General features: G+C 40.9%; 1 protein-coding gene across 4 annotated transcripts in view; it reads left to right on the forward strand.

Moving 5' to 3' along the window:
- The window catches only part of LOC137617394 (solute carrier family 15 member 4-like), a 55535-nt gene that overhangs the window by 778 nt on the left and 37543 nt on the right, over positions 1-17214 (forward strand). For 2 of the 4 annotated variants that reach the window (XM_068347417.1, XM_068347418.1), the window contains exons 2-5: positions 9756-9874; positions 14334-14455; positions 14950-15047; positions 16825-16964. In XM_068347417.1, the coding sequence (XP_068203518.1) occupies positions 9832-9874; positions 14334-14455; positions 14950-15047; positions 16825-16964 (403 nt within the window). In that variant the 5' untranslated portion in view covers positions 9756-9831. The remainder of the gene's footprint in view (positions 1-9755; positions 9875-14333; positions 14456-14949; positions 15048-16824; positions 16965-17214) is intronic. The other 2 variants (XM_068347419.1, XM_068347420.1) reach the window with 2 other exon arrangements.

Genomic DNA, 17214 nt, shown 5'->3' on the forward strand with positions numbered 1-17214 from the left:
ACTTGCCAGTACATAGGAGCTCGATGTTTTTCTTTTTTCGCAAGCGAAGCGAGCGCATGTTTCAGCAGAAACCATCAGATTTTATTAATATCTCTATAGTCTAATAGTTTTTGCTCCGCTGTGTGCTCGCTTCGCTCGCGAAAAAGGAAAACCCTCAAGCTCCTATGTATTAGCAATTGGTAATGGCACTGGGTGGGACTCTACCGTAATATTACCATAGTTTTTAGACTAGCTGTTGACAAATAATCTGGTATAGCACACGGATGAGTGATATGTGAAAATTTTTTGTGTACTAAAATAAGTGAACAGTAAACTGATGACTCAAAGAGCTAAAGAATGTATTGCTAATCATTGACGTTCCCTATGGTAGGCGAAGTTTACATGTTTTTACCTCAGTTAGCTCAAAAGAACCTTTGGTGTAAATGTATGTTTACGTCCATGCCCCATATCTCCCTTATTTTCAACCCTTTCACCAAGAATACGGCACTCTAAGGGGCAGCCATTAGGTGAGGAGGTATAGAAGGACGCAGCTTGTAGGTTAGGTTAGACGGTATTCTATGCATGTGGGAGGTCTTGTCCGTCATTATACAAAAGATCCCAACCTTTATTCTACTAAATTGACAAGATCCTTTGCAATTGGGCATGGAAGAATTTGTATTATCAATTTTTAAAATTTTCAGTGTTTTACCAGGTGAAAGGATATATCTGCTATTCTAAAAATAACATCTGATAGTTGGCATATAGGCTATATGGGTTGTGTCAGTGGAGTGTCTTCAGAAATCGTATTACGATAAAACTAGGATCTCTTATTTGTGAAGCATGTCTTAAGGAGTGTACAAAGTTCAAGGACGGTTAGGATGGTCTTAATGGTAAGCTTCTACCTCCTTTTCTTTCCCCATCAAGCAAAATGCTCAGACTCAGGATATTAATTTTAGATTTGAAAGTTCTATGGCAATCCCCTTCCCTTTACATTGGCAAATTTCCATAATCTCAAAATATTTGACTGATTTCGTAATTCAGATGCAGTCGTTGTTATAGACATATTTTGACAAGATCTGCCGTGTTTGTGATAAAGTAGGCCTTGCTATGTGTGAGATCATCTCATTGGTAGAAAGATATTCAAGTATAGCAACTTGAAGAAAGTGATTTTCAAATGCCATTTTGATCTTGCCACATTGTTTTGATAGATAAATTTCAAGTTGTGCTTTACCTATACAGTACAGTACTGTAAATTGTATAGAAATAGCCTTCATTGGTTTTAGGCAATAAAGTAATACAGTAGTTAGTTAAAGTTAATCTTTTACTTTAATCTTTTCCTAACTAGATTTTTTTATATTGAAAGATACCAAATTTTACCTATACAGTATTGATTTAGTAGAATTGAAAACATAGAGCCCACAGCCCACTAGATTAATAGGCAATTTTTGACTCAAGCATAGGGTTAATGATAGTGCAGACTATATTTTTAAGATATTTTATATTTTATTTGCAGGTGATGTTACTTTCATTTATTTAAAAATGATTGAGGTTTACAAATGCTAAATAACAAAAGTTTACTTCTACCGACACAGTACTATGGTGCTATTTACATTGAGAATAATTTTTCTGTCTTGTATTGCTTGATTTTCTTCGTGTTACTGATTGATAATCCAATCCAATTGGTGAAGCGATAACAGTTAACTTGAAAAGCTTAACATTATTTGTTCCGTAACCGAAATACAAACCACGCTATTTACATGGGGTATTACTTTCGGCATAGCTGAAATGACGAGCCATTAGATTTTAACGAGGGTTAACTACCCTCTCGCTAGCTAGCGAGGGGTTAGGGGAGAGGTAGCTAGCTACCCTTTCCCCCTCACACACCGGTGAACTGATCCACTTCGCTTTTGGCTCGGATGGTGGGCAGACGTCTCTGTCCCGTCCTCGCATGGCAGCCATTAATGTTTTGTCTTTACTTAATTGCTTACTTTTCTTATACTTAATATATATGTAAACATTCCTATGTTTATGTATATATTTGAGTATAGAAATACAGTAAGTTTCCTTTTCAGTGTTTGTGCTGTGTGTGTGTGTAGTGTACGACAACATCTCCGTGTGGTTCCAGGCCCCCACGGTGACATTTCATGGGTCGCGATCTCTCCCTTGGACCTTCGGTCCTCGATTCGGCTTCCGATTCTCGGGCGCCGTGGGGAATCGTCATCGCCCGACTTTATTTATTAATCTGTTTTCTCCGCTGTTCCTCCTTCCCTACGGGGAACTTGGACTATAAGCGTAGGGAACATGGGAGTTTAGTTTGACTACGGTCTCTCTCTCTCTCGAGGTCGTTCACCCTTTTATTACTACTACGTATTACGGTAGCTTCCTTCCCGTTGCGGGTTGAGTTGCTACTCCGTTTATTTTGTCTCAATTATTTTTAATCAAATCTAATTGTATTTGTTAACTTTTCAGCTTCTGTGTAGAACGCTTCCCTTCGGGGTTCATTCGTTCTTACTATTAGTGAACATTCTTAGATGAATTACATAATTATAATTGTTATAATTCTGTTTTTGTTACAGTTCTCCGCCTTCCCCCCCTTCCCGTGAGTGTCAGTGGGGGAGGAGGGCACATTCCTGGTGTGTAATTCTTATGTTCTTTTCCCTCGGGGTTCCTCTTCGGAGTTCCCCCGGGGGAATGAATGTTAAGTAATTATTTATTTTATTTTCATAGTTAACTATATAGTTTTTCGTTTGCCTAATGTGCCAACGAAGCAGAGCAGTCCTGATTGGGCCTGGGGAGTCTGCTGTTGCCGCCTCCTCTCTACGACTTCGTCATGGGTGTGTTCCCTTCTCCTAGAAGTTCTCCCGTGACAACTGTCAGGTCCTTAATTCATTTAGAACGCTCAGGAGGTTTGCCTCCTTGGGTGGGTAACTTCCCTTCCGAGGGAGGTTCCCTTCCCAGGTATGAGTTTTATTTTTCCCTTCAGGGGGGGCAACTTCTCTTACCTTAATAATTCCTGGTTGGTTTTATCCTGGTCCTCGGGCGGTTATGCTCTTGGTGCTGAGCGACCGCTTTTGTAATCATGCTCAAGGGGCTGAGCGGTTGCTAGGCCGGACCATGGAATTCGTGCGATTATGCTCTTGGTGCTGAGCGGTCCCACTTGCAGCTACGCTCAAGAGGCTGACCAGTCGCAGGAGCTCCTCTTCGGAGGGTTGCTCTTTATGGTCAGCTTGCTGATCCACCGGCCCTAAAGGGCGCCTTCATCAGTTCTTCTTGTCTCTTCTATGAAGTGTTCACCTCTCTCGTTCGCGGGAGAGGACACTCATAGAGACTCCTCTTCGGAGGTCTCCCCTGCTGTTGTTGCTGATGTTGCTGAAGGCTCAGTTCCCACCTCTGAACATCCTTCGAGGGGGCAGCTGAGTCCTACGGTCTCTCCTGCGAGTGTCTCTCCCCCTGGGGGGAGTTCACTAACAGAGACTCCTCTTCGGAGGACTGATGATGGTGCTCCTGTCCGTGGTCGTCTTCATCTTCAGCCGCATAGGATCCTCCTCGACGAGAACAGACCGTTGCAGCTGCTTCGCTAGACCTTTCGGCAGATCGTTCGTGATCTCCGACACCTGCCAGAACTTCTTGTCTTCCATCTCCGTTCCTGGACGCAGATGCGCAGTGGGCGCCACTCCACCCCGTTTTCCAACGGGCACCGGTCCCTTCGGGGGCAAAGGGCTTATCTCACAATGTGAGTAAGTCCCTTTAGTGCCAGGTTTTTACCTGTGCAACCTCGTTCTCCTGCGCGCTCGCGTGCAGTAGTTCACAAATGCTCTCCTGCTGTGGAACAGACTTCTGCTGAATCAACACTCCTGCGACCTCCTGTAGCTGAGTCTCGCCGTAGATCTCCTGATCGCCAACTCTTCTGAGACCTTCTGTGCGGCTACGCACCATGTGCACCAACGGTCTCCTGAACGCCCACGATCGCCTGCTCGCCAGTGCACATCTGCTCGCCCTTTTCTGATGTGCGCAATGCGCCCCAACGTTCGCCCTCGCGCCCACGATCACCGGATATGGGCGCAGGCAGGGAGATTATTTCTTCGCTGAACTCCAACGTTAGCCTGCTCGCCAGCGCACATCTGCGGGCCCTTTCCTGATGTGCGCAATGCGCGCCAACGTTCGCCCACGTTCCCACGATCTCCGGATATGGGCGCAGGCAAGGAGATTATTCCTTCACCTCCTTGCCAACGATCTCTCTGGTTCTGCACCCTCGCTGATATCTAATGGCCGCGCAACTACTGTACGTGCCAACGATCTCCCCGGTTCCTGCCTCGTCGTTGCAGTTCAAGAGGTTCCTACGCTAGCGCACAGGCGCTCACAGGTTCCTCTGGACTCGCAGCGCCCTTCTGGAGTTTCGCGCGAAGCGCTCCCACGCGCTGTTCCAGTCCCAGCGCTCACACACTCGCCAACGCGCCAGCACGGTTCCACATCACAGCGCGCCACCCAGGAGGTGCCTAGCTAGCGCACGGACGCTCACATGCACCCCAGGGCTCTCCTTGCGTGCCAGCGATCTCCTAAGCGCCCGCGCGATTCTTCGCCTGCGCGCAAGCGTTTTTCAACGCGCCAATGCTCCCACGCTTCAAATCGTTGTAGGTCTCCTACGCGCCCACGCGTTAACTCTCCTGTACGCGATCGGTCGCTACGCGCCATCGCTTGCCAACGCGCCTTCGCCCGCCTTCGAGCCATCGCTCGCCAAAACGCACCATCGCTCGTCAACGCGCCATCGGTCTCCCGGCCGCCAGCGCTCGCCCTTACAACCGCGCGCCCATGTTCGCCCGCACGCAAACCAACGATTTTTCCATCGCGTGAGCGCCAGCACGATTTCGGCCGCGATTCCTGTCGGGTTTCGCAACACGGGCAACCTGGCGAGTCTTCTGGAGCGCGTACTTCCAGATCATTGTCGTCACGATCTCCACCCGTAGACGCAGAGCAGCGCACGTGGAGGAGCAGGAAGAAGCTTCAAAGAGGTCTGGGCAACATTCTTCTCCTTCTTTTCAGGCAAGCCCCATCATCTCTACTCCTCAGGATCACCCGATCCCCTTCCCTCCAGCGGGGTCGCTGACACTGCGTCTGTCAGCCGTCAGCAGAGGAGGTACTTCAAGATTACGGGGAAGCCTGGTTTAGCTCTGCCTCTCCACCATTCTGTGGAAGGGCTTCCAGGGGGATTTATCTCGAGAAACTCTCCGCCCGGCAGGGGACATTCTCGGTTTCAGAGATCTTGAGCCAGGTGAAGGCCGCAAAGTGTGCCATGCAGGCCACTTCGTGGCTGGTCGTCTGGCTAGGATCTCTGGGCATCCTGTTGTTATCTGAGGACTTGTCCAAGGAGAGCACCAGGAAGACCATGGAAACTTTCCTCCTCTCGGGCACGAGCACCATCGATTTCCGGCTTACCAAGTTTCGAACTTGTGGGCAAACTCGATGTTGAAGCATTGAGATGCAGTGACCGAGAGGTTCCTCTTGAAAATCCCAACCGTGGATGTCGGCAAGCTCAGACACTTCCATCCTTGGAAAGAGCTTGTTTGAGCCCAAGGACATGGGATGGACAGCTGAGAGGTAGAGGAAATCAAATTACGATTTGCCCCTCCAAAAGGCGCTTACATCCAGACCCTACAAGCCTCCAGCGCCTCAACAACAACAGCCTCATCGGCCTAAGACATCGGAACAGGCTCCGGCGGCAAAGACAAAGGTGTCTAAACAGCAGCCCCCTCCTGTCAGGGACAAGAAGGACAGGAAGTCCTCCTGGGGAGGCAATAATCCTAGAGGGAGCGGCCGAGGCCGCAAACGCCAGGATTGGGGGGATGCCTAAAGTTTCGCGTTCAGGTGGCAGCAACTTAGGGCCAATTCCTGCACACTCTCCATGATCAGCCAAGGATATCGTGTCCCGTTCATAACTTCTCTACCTCCCCTGACAGCGAATCCAGTGTCGCTGAGCTCCTATGCCATGGGATCGGCAAAGGGGCTAGCCCTTCCGGCAGAATTCGAGACCATGCTCTAAAAAGATGCTCTCCATAAGGTCGTTGACGGCTCCCCCCGGCTTCTTCAGTCGACTTTTTCTTGTTAAGAAGGCATCTGAAGGCTGGAGATCCGTCATCAACTCTGAACAAGTTTGTCGAATAAACTTCGTTCAGCGTGGAACAGCAGAGTCGTTCAGACTTGCAGTGAGACCACAAGTCTTCAGGTGCACACTGGATCTGAAGGACCGGTACTTCCAGAACCCAATCCATCCGTCTTCCAGGAAGTACTTTAAATTCAACCTAGACAACAAGGTCTACCAGTTCAAGGTGCTGTGTTTCGATCTCTCCACAGCACCGCAGGTGTTCACCAGAATGTTCACCCTGATATCTTCGTGGCCACACAGGATCGGCATCCGTCCCCTTCGCTATCTGGATGACTGGCTAACCCCGGCAGTCTCGGAATCGACCCTTCTTCGACACTGAGGCAAGCCTCTGGGATTTTGCCAAGATCTAGGGATCATGGTAAATCTCGAGAAGTCTTCTCTGCTTCCATCCCAACAACTGGGATATTTAGGCATGATATTAGACACCAATCTCCACAAAGCCTTCCCATCAGTCGACAGGATAGTAAGGCTGAGGATAGTCGCAGAACCTTTCCAGACGAGGAGAGCTTCCAACCCAATCTTGGTTACGTCTCCTAGGTCACCTTTTCTCCCTGACCCTTCTAGTTCCAAACGGCCGCCTCAGGATGAGATCCCTGCAACGGCGGCTCAAGTCCCGGTGGAACCAAGGCAACGATTCCCCGGACCTTTTGCATCCCCTGAAGGAACTCCCGAGAGAGCTTCCCCCACGACACGAGCTACTCAAGCAACCACACTGCAACATCTGCCTCAAAGCCGTAGCATCGCTTCGGCTTCATGCCTGGAGACTATCCAGTATTCCCTCACAGAAAGAGGCGTTCCGCAACAAGTTGCGGAGTGGATGTCTCGACACCTGCAAAATTCATCCGTAGGGGTCTACCAGGCAAAGTGGAGAGTCTTCTGTGGTTGGTGTCGTGGGAGAGGTATCTCCCCCCTTGATGCCACTATTCCAGCAATAGCGGAATTATTGTATACCTGCGGGAGGGAATACGCCTTTCGCTCTCGCCGGCGGAAGGCTATCGCTCAGCCTTAAGCCTGGCCTGCAGGCTGAAAGGAATAGACATTTCCTCCTCGCTGGATCTTTCTTCGCTCATATGAAGCTACGAACTTACCTGCCCCTAGTCGGAAGTGAGACCTCCTCCATGGAACATGGTTCGGGTTCTTAGGGCTCTCAAGAGACCTCCTTGCGAACCATTACGCCAGGCTTCTGATCGTCACCTGACTTGGTAGACGGTGCTCCTGCTCGCTCTGGCCTCGGCCAAGCGTGCCAGAGAACTTCATGGTCTCTCGTACGTCGTCGCCCATTCAAGAGGAGAGGGGGAGGTAACGTTCAAGTTCGTCCCTGAGTTGGTCACTAGTCTCAAAATCTTGGAGCCCGGACCCCCGGTTTGACTCCTTCATGATTTCGAGTCTCCGTTCTGTAACAGATGACCCAGACCTTCTCCTACTATGCCCAGTAAGGAGTCGGAGGTGTTATCTTAAGAACAGCTGCAGTTCGTCCTCACGTGCAAGCCCTGTTTGGAAGCACAGGAAGGATGGAGAGGAGGGTCACCAAGAATAACTTTTCAGCTTGGATTCGGAGGGTCATCCATCACGCCCTGAATCCAGACCCTCCTCCGTCACGTCGCCTTAGAGCACACGACGTCAGAGGCATCGCAACGTCCCTGGCCTTCAAGAGTAACTACTTTGTGACGCAGGTGCTACAAGCTGGAGTCTGGAAGCGTCAAACGACCTTCACAGCCCACTACCTGCAGGGCATGACCCACAGGAGCTTCGATACGTTTTCTATCGGCCCTGTGGTGGCTACACAACAACTGGTCTAACCTCAGGCTCCTTATTGGACAGGTAGCTTTGGTTGAGGGCATTGTTACCCAGTTTTAGACTGCATGAATGAAAGAAGTATGTCTGGCCCTTACTTCTTTCTTCATCCTCCCCTCTCTTGGGGAAAGCAGTATCCTGGGTTCTCTGCATAGCTGACCTCAAACCTCTGCAGGTAAACCATGCTTCCTTGTGTTCCTAGTATTAAGATAATACTGTCGCGTCCCCCATACCCTGACGAGGTGGTATTGGGAACGACCTTGCCTAGAATTTCATCTAAGGGACTTCAGGTCAACTTCTTAGGACAAGTCACACTTCATCCCTCCACACACGAGCTTATGTAGGCCGCACGTTCCTTGCGGAGCAAGGAACTTCGAGGTGCTGGGATTCTTTTTCTCGAGTGCTGCTCACTCGGATTCTGAGCCCCCGGGCAAAGCCAAAGCCAGTAAGGCTGGGACTTTCCACCCTTCCTAAGGGGTAAGTCACCCCATGTAAATAGCGTGGTTTGTATTTCGGTTACAGAACAGATGACAAATTCGGAGATCATTTGTATTTTTCCTAACCATACAAACCTTAGTTATTTACACATATTTGCCAGCCAGCCCTGTCCCCCGAGACAAGTCCTACCTCTAAGTGAAGTGAGGCAGCTCACCGGTGTGTGGAGGGGGAAGGGGCTAGCTACCCCTCCCCTACCCCCTCTGCTAACTAGCGCGGGGGTAGTTAAACCCTCGTTAAAACTCTAATAGCTCGTTATTTCAGCTACGCAGAAAGGAAACCCCTATGTAAATAGCTAAGGTTTGTATGGTTAGGAAAAATACAAATTATCTTTAAATTTGTCATTTATAATACTGTAAATGGTATACTGTATACTGTACAGTGACATTTAATCCTTTGATATTGATCCTATTTTTTTCCCAAAGGATTGTTTTAAAAACTGTGAAAATGTTTGTTTGTTTAATCCGCTCCAGAATAGTCTTATACATTTAGCATATGCAAATGCTCTACTTAGTTTTTCTTTACTTGAGGTGTTAGCCATAGGTATACAAGTTTTCAGTGAATTAGCCATGATAGAATTATTGTGGAATAAACATAATGTAATCTATGGAATGATAAAATTTCTTTGGTAGAATACAAATTTTTTTGTAGCCTGGAAGAGTAAAGTTATTAGCAGAAATGCACAAATTTGTGAGAAATTGCAAGGTTGAAGTTTTTATTGACTTCTATCATTCATTTGTATACCCATGAAAGTACTCTTCATTATTGCCATAAGACCAGAAATTATTACTTGGAATTTATTGATATTGCAAGTTGATAACTGGATGGAGGAACATTGTGTGAATTATAATAAGCTATTAAGAAGGAACCGACTTTATTTCAGTTACGAAAAACGGCTTTGGTGTGTACAAAAATTGTAATTGCATAAGTTTTTCATCCTTTTAATGAGTTGGTTGGATTTTAGTCAGTAAAAAGATGTGCCATTGTAAAATAGATTAAAAAAAGAAAATGCCCTAGTTCCTTTCATGTTAGTTGACAACAGGCTTACTGTCACAAATTAAGAGAACTCCCATAATTGCCCGTTCCATTAAAATCTTTGCATTTCATTAGTGAACTCCCATATTCTGAGGATTTCATGGTACCTTAGTTGCTATTTCACAGATTGCATTTATCAATGTGATACTCTCACTTATTCATAACCAAGTGTCGTTATTTTCTATCCAGTGCTTTAGCTACAATTTATTCGACAATATTTCTATCTTATTAAATTCTAATAGCCCATTTATTTATGTATTAATATGAGCTTATTAATAACATTTCCTTACAGATACTGTTAAATAGTGTCCTTAGGCACATCACATTCCAGTTGGATATATTTCCTCTTTGCAGTACATGTCTTTATCATGCCCCATGAAAGGACGCCTTTATTATCACGGCATCCATCAGGTATTCCGTTAGTTTTAAAATGCCCTTATCCTGCATCTAACAATGCCTGCATATTAATTCTAGAATGATGGATGGAGCTGTTAGTTAACCCTGGCCCCCAGCACAGTTTTTTGGGAATACTATGAAAGTTATAGTTACTACAAACATGGGACATGACATTCTATCTAAATTAGGTCTTAAAACTTTGGTAAAGGATTATAATCAGACTTTTGGTAAAGGATTACAATCAGACTTTCATAGACTCTCAACGAGAGGTAATATCATCGATGCATGCATCACTTGTCGCAACTTTTGCCGGTTTAGCCCGAAGTGCACATAATTCACAATTCCTTGAAATGAATGGTTTAGGTCAGGTTGGTAAAAGTTTGCACAATATTAGTTGGTCTTTTAAAATTTACATGTGATTAACCCCACTTATCCGATTTACCCACTGGACATTGACAAACCTCATATTGTTTGGAACTTCTGTTCACCCCCTTATGTGCTGTCATCCTCCATTGTGAAGGTGTGTGTTGTCCTTTCAATTGGAATGTTGGAATAAAGTCCTGTTGTCTTGAGGTAGTCGAAAGGCTGTACATGTCTCTTCCTACTGACTGCTTAAATGAGCTCCTAACTGAGACTTTGCATTAATAAAAAATTTACTTGTGTCCATATTTGGCTAAAATTTACTGTTTGATAATGAATAAAATAAAATACAACAATAATTCTCATTTAGATTGGAATGAAGACTTTGTTTCCATTTGATGATAAATATCTATATATTCTTGTACGCTATGTACTGCCAAAATGATTAAGGATCAAAGATAGTTTAATAATTTTAATAAAGTTTATTATTTTTAGACTCACATGAACTTCATTGTACTTTTCTCTTTAAAGTTGGTTAAGTAGCAACCACTACCCTAAAGCTAAAAGAAAAATTATCTTTTCTTTCTTTATAATAGGCCTAACCCTATAATGAAGTATTGAGTAAATCTGACAGTTGGTGGCATTTGTGTTGAATGGGTTTATTTGTCTTTTCTTTTTCAGTCTCTCAAGTGAAAGCTAGATCACTAGCTTCTTATCACAAGTCAGTAAGGAGGAAGGGGGCCATGCTTATGAACATCAGACTAATATAGAAATAGTGAATGCTATTATTAGAAGTTTGGTTATTTGTATGAATCTCTATTAATGTTCAAAATAATGAATGTTATTACCAGAATTCAGTTTATTTCTATGAATCTCAATTAATGGTCAAAATATTGAATATTATTTCCAGAATTCTGTTTATTTCTATGAATCTCAATTAATGGTCAAAATAATGAATGTTATTAGCAGAATTCTATTTATTTCTATGAATCTATATTAATGTTCATAGCGCAGACTCCCACATTCCAGTTAAGATGGGTTATTGAAGGAATTGACTTCAAAACCAGTTCTCAGAGAAGATTGGTCTTGTAAGGCAACTTCATGATTGTCATGCAGTGAATCCTTTAAGCAACTCGCACAGGCATTCATAGTAATACCAGAAGAAGACATCCCTTATTAATCTGTATCAAATAACCTTAAATCACCAAAAAACTACAATTTGTAGCGTAGGTAGATAATGGTCCAAAGAAAATAATTGCGACGAGAGAACTGAAAATACAAAGGACCTATGGGATACCCATGCCAAGATGATAGCCATCAACTGCCATATCAATACAATACTTCACTTGAGGGTAGACTTATTGCAAGGAAAGAAAACACAAATTTTTGTTTAGTTTTAGGGTAGATGTTGGCATTTGAACAGCTTCGTGAAAGACGCAATTCAAACACCAGGAAAGATTCTTGGAAGTAATTGTGCTAATCATGCTCAATAAGGTACTGTAATAGTTCATTGAGGAAGGACGCTCATAATTATTTGTGTATAGTACTGTTTAATTAAATTTGTATTTAAGAATACAATACTTTTTATATTTTTACTTATTCCACTTAATAGCTACAGGTAAATTTGTGCATATAATAAGTGCCTGTAATTTCTGTAAAATGTGTAATCTATATTGTAGTACAATAGATATAAAAAAGAGAAGACATTTAAAGAATGTACTTACTGCATTTTATGGAATTCTTGGTGTATGGTCATAGCTTTGAATTTTTCTCATACAGTATTAGCATTTATGAAGTTGACATCATTATAGTACTGCAATGCTCTTGAATCTTAATAAAGTAGTACTTGGTGTTTAAAGCTTGAAAAATGCAATAAGGAATTGTGAAGATATCATTATTGCAGTAAAATAATGATTCTCTCTCTCTCTCTCTCTCTCTCTCTCTCTCTCTCTCTCTCTCTCTCTCTCTCTCTCTCTCTCTCTCTCTTTTTATAAGATCATGTTGTTCAGGGTAAATGATCTTTATTCACAAAGATTCAAGTCAGTGCTTAAAGATATCAGTATTTTGCCAAAAGGGAAATTATTGATATTGATTTGTTAGATATACCTATTTACTCTACCCTTCAGTTTTGTTTTATAATCATTGTTCTATATATGTATTAACGAGGTTAGAACCCTCCTTTGTAACTTGCATGTTGCATGATATATGCTTTCTTGCTTTGCTTAGAAAAGTTTAGTTTTTTTCTAACACTTAGAGTTATAGAAATACTGTGCATGTTATAATCAGCACTAAAAATTAATCAAACTAGATTAAATCTGCATTGTGTTAGCTGTTTGTTTATTAATTCTAAGCTATAGATGTAAGGTAATGTATAAATTTTGGCATGTCATATGTATCCATTTTGATGTTTGTCCTATTATCTTTTGAAGTTACTGTATATGAAAACATTTAACTTTTTTCTATTAACAAAACTTAACTCTTTTTGGTTTTATTATAGGCCTATATAAGATAACTGTGATAAAATTTCAAATAATCATAATCAGTTCCTTTATTTCCTATTATAATTCTTTATATTTTCTTTAGATGTTCACGTTTTGTTATTTATGAATTTTCTAATCTTTACTGTGTTACTCATGTTACAGGTGTTGTGGTATTATTATTGTCTTTTTCATGGTACTAGAGCTGTTGTATGGTTTTGGTGATCTTATAGTAAATGATTTTGGAATGTGGACTGTAGTTGGTGCGTGTAGAAGGTTGAATGTGTCTGTGAACTGAATGGGGGATAACAGTTTAAATATACTTCAGGTAGAATATGTTTGGCAATGATTTAGGAAGAGGGACGGTAGTGAGCATTTAGATTCATTGTAGAACACACAATTAATGGAAAATTGTTAAGGAATTGCATAATTTTGCATCATCATTGTAGTTTTAATTTTACTGCTTAGCAATACAATTAAAATATTGTATATATGTAAGTTTGCCAATAAGAATGAGATTTAGTTTAGTATAGAAATTATTGTAATGACATATGTTGACACCTTTGTGTTTCAGAAAACCTTGCATAATATATTTAATTATATATTGCATTTAGATGTAGAATTGCTGAAAAGTATTTTAGTTAAAAAATCCCTTCAGAATGTTGTGTTGAACTGTATACTGCCGTATTTTGATGCTTGTGAATATGCTCTTTCATTTAATCTTTCTGTATTTCTAAACTTTAATTTTGAATAAGATACCAGGAAAGTTTGGGGAATATACATAATAGCTAGCGATGCAGTATTCTGCAGGTAGCATCGGTATTTGCACCTGCCTTTCAATGAATATCTGTCCACTGCAATTTACGGAAAGGACTGTATTATTAAGAATAGTATTTAAAGGTTCAGACATTTTGTCCCCAAGATCAGTGATGATTCAGGTGTCAGTGGTCTGAGGCTGAATTCCTCTGGTTGGTAACTTGAACACAGTGTAGTGGAAACAAAGCTTTGGAGCAAATTTGTCTTATACATTCTAATGCTGTTGAGTACCTGCTCCCTTTGATTTACTAATGTTGAATACTTGCTCTTTGATTTATGTGCGTATGATATAACTTTTAGGGAAACCTTGATTCTTTTCCTTGTGATTTTCCCTAGAATTTTGTTTTATCTTTGAATTTTACCATATGGGGAAATTCCCCTGAAAGGGGTAACAGAGACTAAATAAATACCAAATGCAGATTTCAGCTTCTTTGTGAAGATGCAAGTTTAATTGGAAGTTTAAAAAAGGTCATGAGTATATTCTCCTTTGCACTTTATCGAAGAAACCACATGTGAAGAGTTTAGAATGCACAAATCCTTTTGTAAATTACGACAGGTACATTTTTTTCTGTACTTCAATGAATGAATGATTTCTGAATTTTTCTGTGTGAAATCAGTTCCATAAGTGTAAACTTGTACGTGGGAATAATTCGGACAAGAATATTTGCCATTTTAATGAAAATAGAATATGGTATAACATGTTACTGGAAAATGAGAATAGAGTACAGTATCAAAACTCTTTGTTTTATGCTTTTCATTTTGAATACAGTATTCTCATTGACATAAATAACTGTGCATTAATAACTTTTTTTTCATCTCAGCGATGGATGCCAGAGAAGCGCGAAAGCAAGTCATCGCAACGGTCGTCATATTGATAGTTCTTACGCTAGAAAGACTCGCGTATTATGCCTTAGCCACGAACTTCTTTTTGTTTTTGAATAAAGTAAGTGTTGTTCTTTATTTTTGTATGAATAGTGAATGTTGTTTACACATTTATTATTGTCTAGCTATAAAGGATGAATGGTGCCATGCTTTTCATCTCACCAGTGAGACTTTAGCCTAATGTTGCTTAATAATCTACATCAGTAAACTTGTCCCCATCCACCAGGTTATCTCCCTTTGCTATTAAAAGAGATAAATATGGTAACATATTTAGATTTTTTTTGTTTTAATCTTTTGTAGCTGGACTATAGTTGCATAGTTATTGTTACTTTACTGTGAACTACTTTGTCAGAAATGTTAAAGACAAATTTGACTGCAGTGTACAGCCCTTGGGCTTATAGCATCTTGCTTTTCCAACTAGGGTTGTAGCTTGGCTAGTAATAATAATAATAATAATTCTTTACTGTACATTATAGGACAGAGATTTAGTATTTATACACACAAAACCCTAAAGGATAAAATAGATTAAGTAATGCAATTTTTTTTTTTTTCCAGGGACCATGGGATGGACCCCTTGCTTGGAATTCCTTGGATGCCATGAATGCTGTATTTGTGTTGGCGGGAGTTTCATACATGTCTGCCTTGCTTGGAGGGTAATTTACAACACGAAACATTGTCCATATGATTGATACTGTATGATATTTAGTTCATTATGTATGTCTTTTTGATATTGTATGTTTAATTGGATAGTAAGCTGTCGTCTCTAATTGCTTAATAATTCAGGTTTTTTACTTTTTTATATAATATTGCTGTAACATCCTAACTCTTAGAATGAAAGTGGTCATGAATTAAGTCAAGTATAAAAAAAACAGACATTACATTTGACAATTGCTGTAGAAATACTCTTCACGTTTATTATTTGTAACTATAAGGATCGTGTCAGTGGGAGTTATTTGTTACAGAATTAAAAGTTTATTATACAGTAATACCCTGCCCTATGTTGAGTTAGTTTCAACCTAGATAGGATTTTTGCCCCATATGTTAACTCTCATGTTCTCTATATACGAACTGAACTCTAAAAAGTACTTACTACCTACTATTATTTTATAAAAACCAGGTACGTACATTTATAAGCTTCCATGTGAAGTACAGTACTGGACAGTACAGCAGTTCATCGTTATTGTACAATGTAGCAACTGAAATAGGGTTAGGTGAAATGGCGTTAGTGGGATTTTATTTTTGTATTTGGTAGTCAAGGACAAGTGTTGTAAAGGTGTTCAGCATTACTGTAATATAATTGAGGAAACATTAGTAAATAATGAAAGCAAAGTTCTGAATGGTTAACCCTTTGAGTGTCATTGGATATATTCTATGTCCTGTTATTTCCACTCCCTTCGGGAGCATTGGATATATTTTTGTTCAGTTTCTACCTTTTCTTTTCTTTTGATATTTATGCATTTGAAAATAATACAGAATATGCAATATATATCAATGGAAAGGAAATTTATTTAGCTATACTTTATGATTAAAAATCTTGGTAAAAGTCCTTTCTCTAATAGTGTATATACTTTGTTGAGTTAAAGTAAAATATCCAAGGAAAGACCTGGGGCTTGAGTACCAAAATTTTTTTGAGGGGCTGCCACTCAAAGGGTTGATAGTTGTTAGAAACTGCCTAGGATTCAATACCGTTTTGCTGACATGTCATTTGTAATTCTGTTGGTCTCAAGGTTATTGTCAAGTGGTGGTGTCTCAATTTCCACTTCATTTTAAATTTTGCATTGTTCATTTATGCATATGAACTTGGATATAGTTCTATTGTTTCAAAGTCGATTCAGTTTTGTATTCTTTATTAGCATGTGTAAGTTTTGCTTTTTATTTTATTGGCAAAAGAAATTGTGGTATGTGTTGGGGTACAGCACTTCTCAAGCTATAGAGCTAACAGTCACGAATGATATCAGTTATAAATTGTAAAGGCAGGCAGGATAAAAGTAATAGATAAGTTGTAAATGAGTATGATATTCTCCTGCAGAAGAATAGGAAAAGCTTTCTATTGCTGCTATACTGTTGCGCTATACTAATTCTCCCATATTCCAATGTACGTACTGCGAATAATTTTACAGCCACCGATACTGTCGGATTCTCAAGAATTGTTGCATAGTTTAACCAGACCACTTAGGTAAAAGTCTTGACCCCATATAGGATCATGGTCCACAAAACCTATATTGAAGTTACTATTGGTTTGCGCCACTTTTTGGTATTGGCACTTGGCTTCTAAGTTGTTGGAGATTCTAAAGATCCATGAGTGTAATGGGGGTAAATTTAAGAATTAAAAGTGGTAGGAAAAGGTCATTAATATTAATAGATGTTATGGGAGGCCTATCGACTAGATATTTCCCGGGTAGTCCAGTAATGTCATTCTTAAATTTTCAGATACATATCTGATGCATGGCTGGGACGCTTTAAGACAATGGTATGTGGGTTTTTACTCTACATCAGTGGCTACGTCTTACTAACTCTTATGGCTGTAGACCGTCTACCTCGCATGATTTGTGGAGAGGAAACCATTCAAAGTATGTTTTCATCATGTATCAAAAGTTCAATCCAAGAAAATTTCACCTTACAAAAATTTCACCCTCTTGTAAATGTGAAAAAGAATGATCTAAGGTTTTATCTTTTTATAATTTACATTTAAGATATTGTCTTTATTATAGAGGTATAAAGTTCAAAAGGAAATACTCTAAATTTCAAAATGGATCAAAACCAAATAAATAAATCATTCAAAATTCTTAAAAACTTGGTAAAATATTCGATTAAGATGAG

This window comes from Palaemon carinicauda, chromosome 23 (assembly GCF_036898095.1).
Source record: "Palaemon carinicauda isolate YSFRI2023 chromosome 23, ASM3689809v2, whole genome shotgun sequence".
In the NCBI taxonomy this organism is placed as follows: Eukaryota; Metazoa; Arthropoda; class Malacostraca; order Decapoda; family Palaemonidae; genus Palaemon; species Palaemon carinicauda.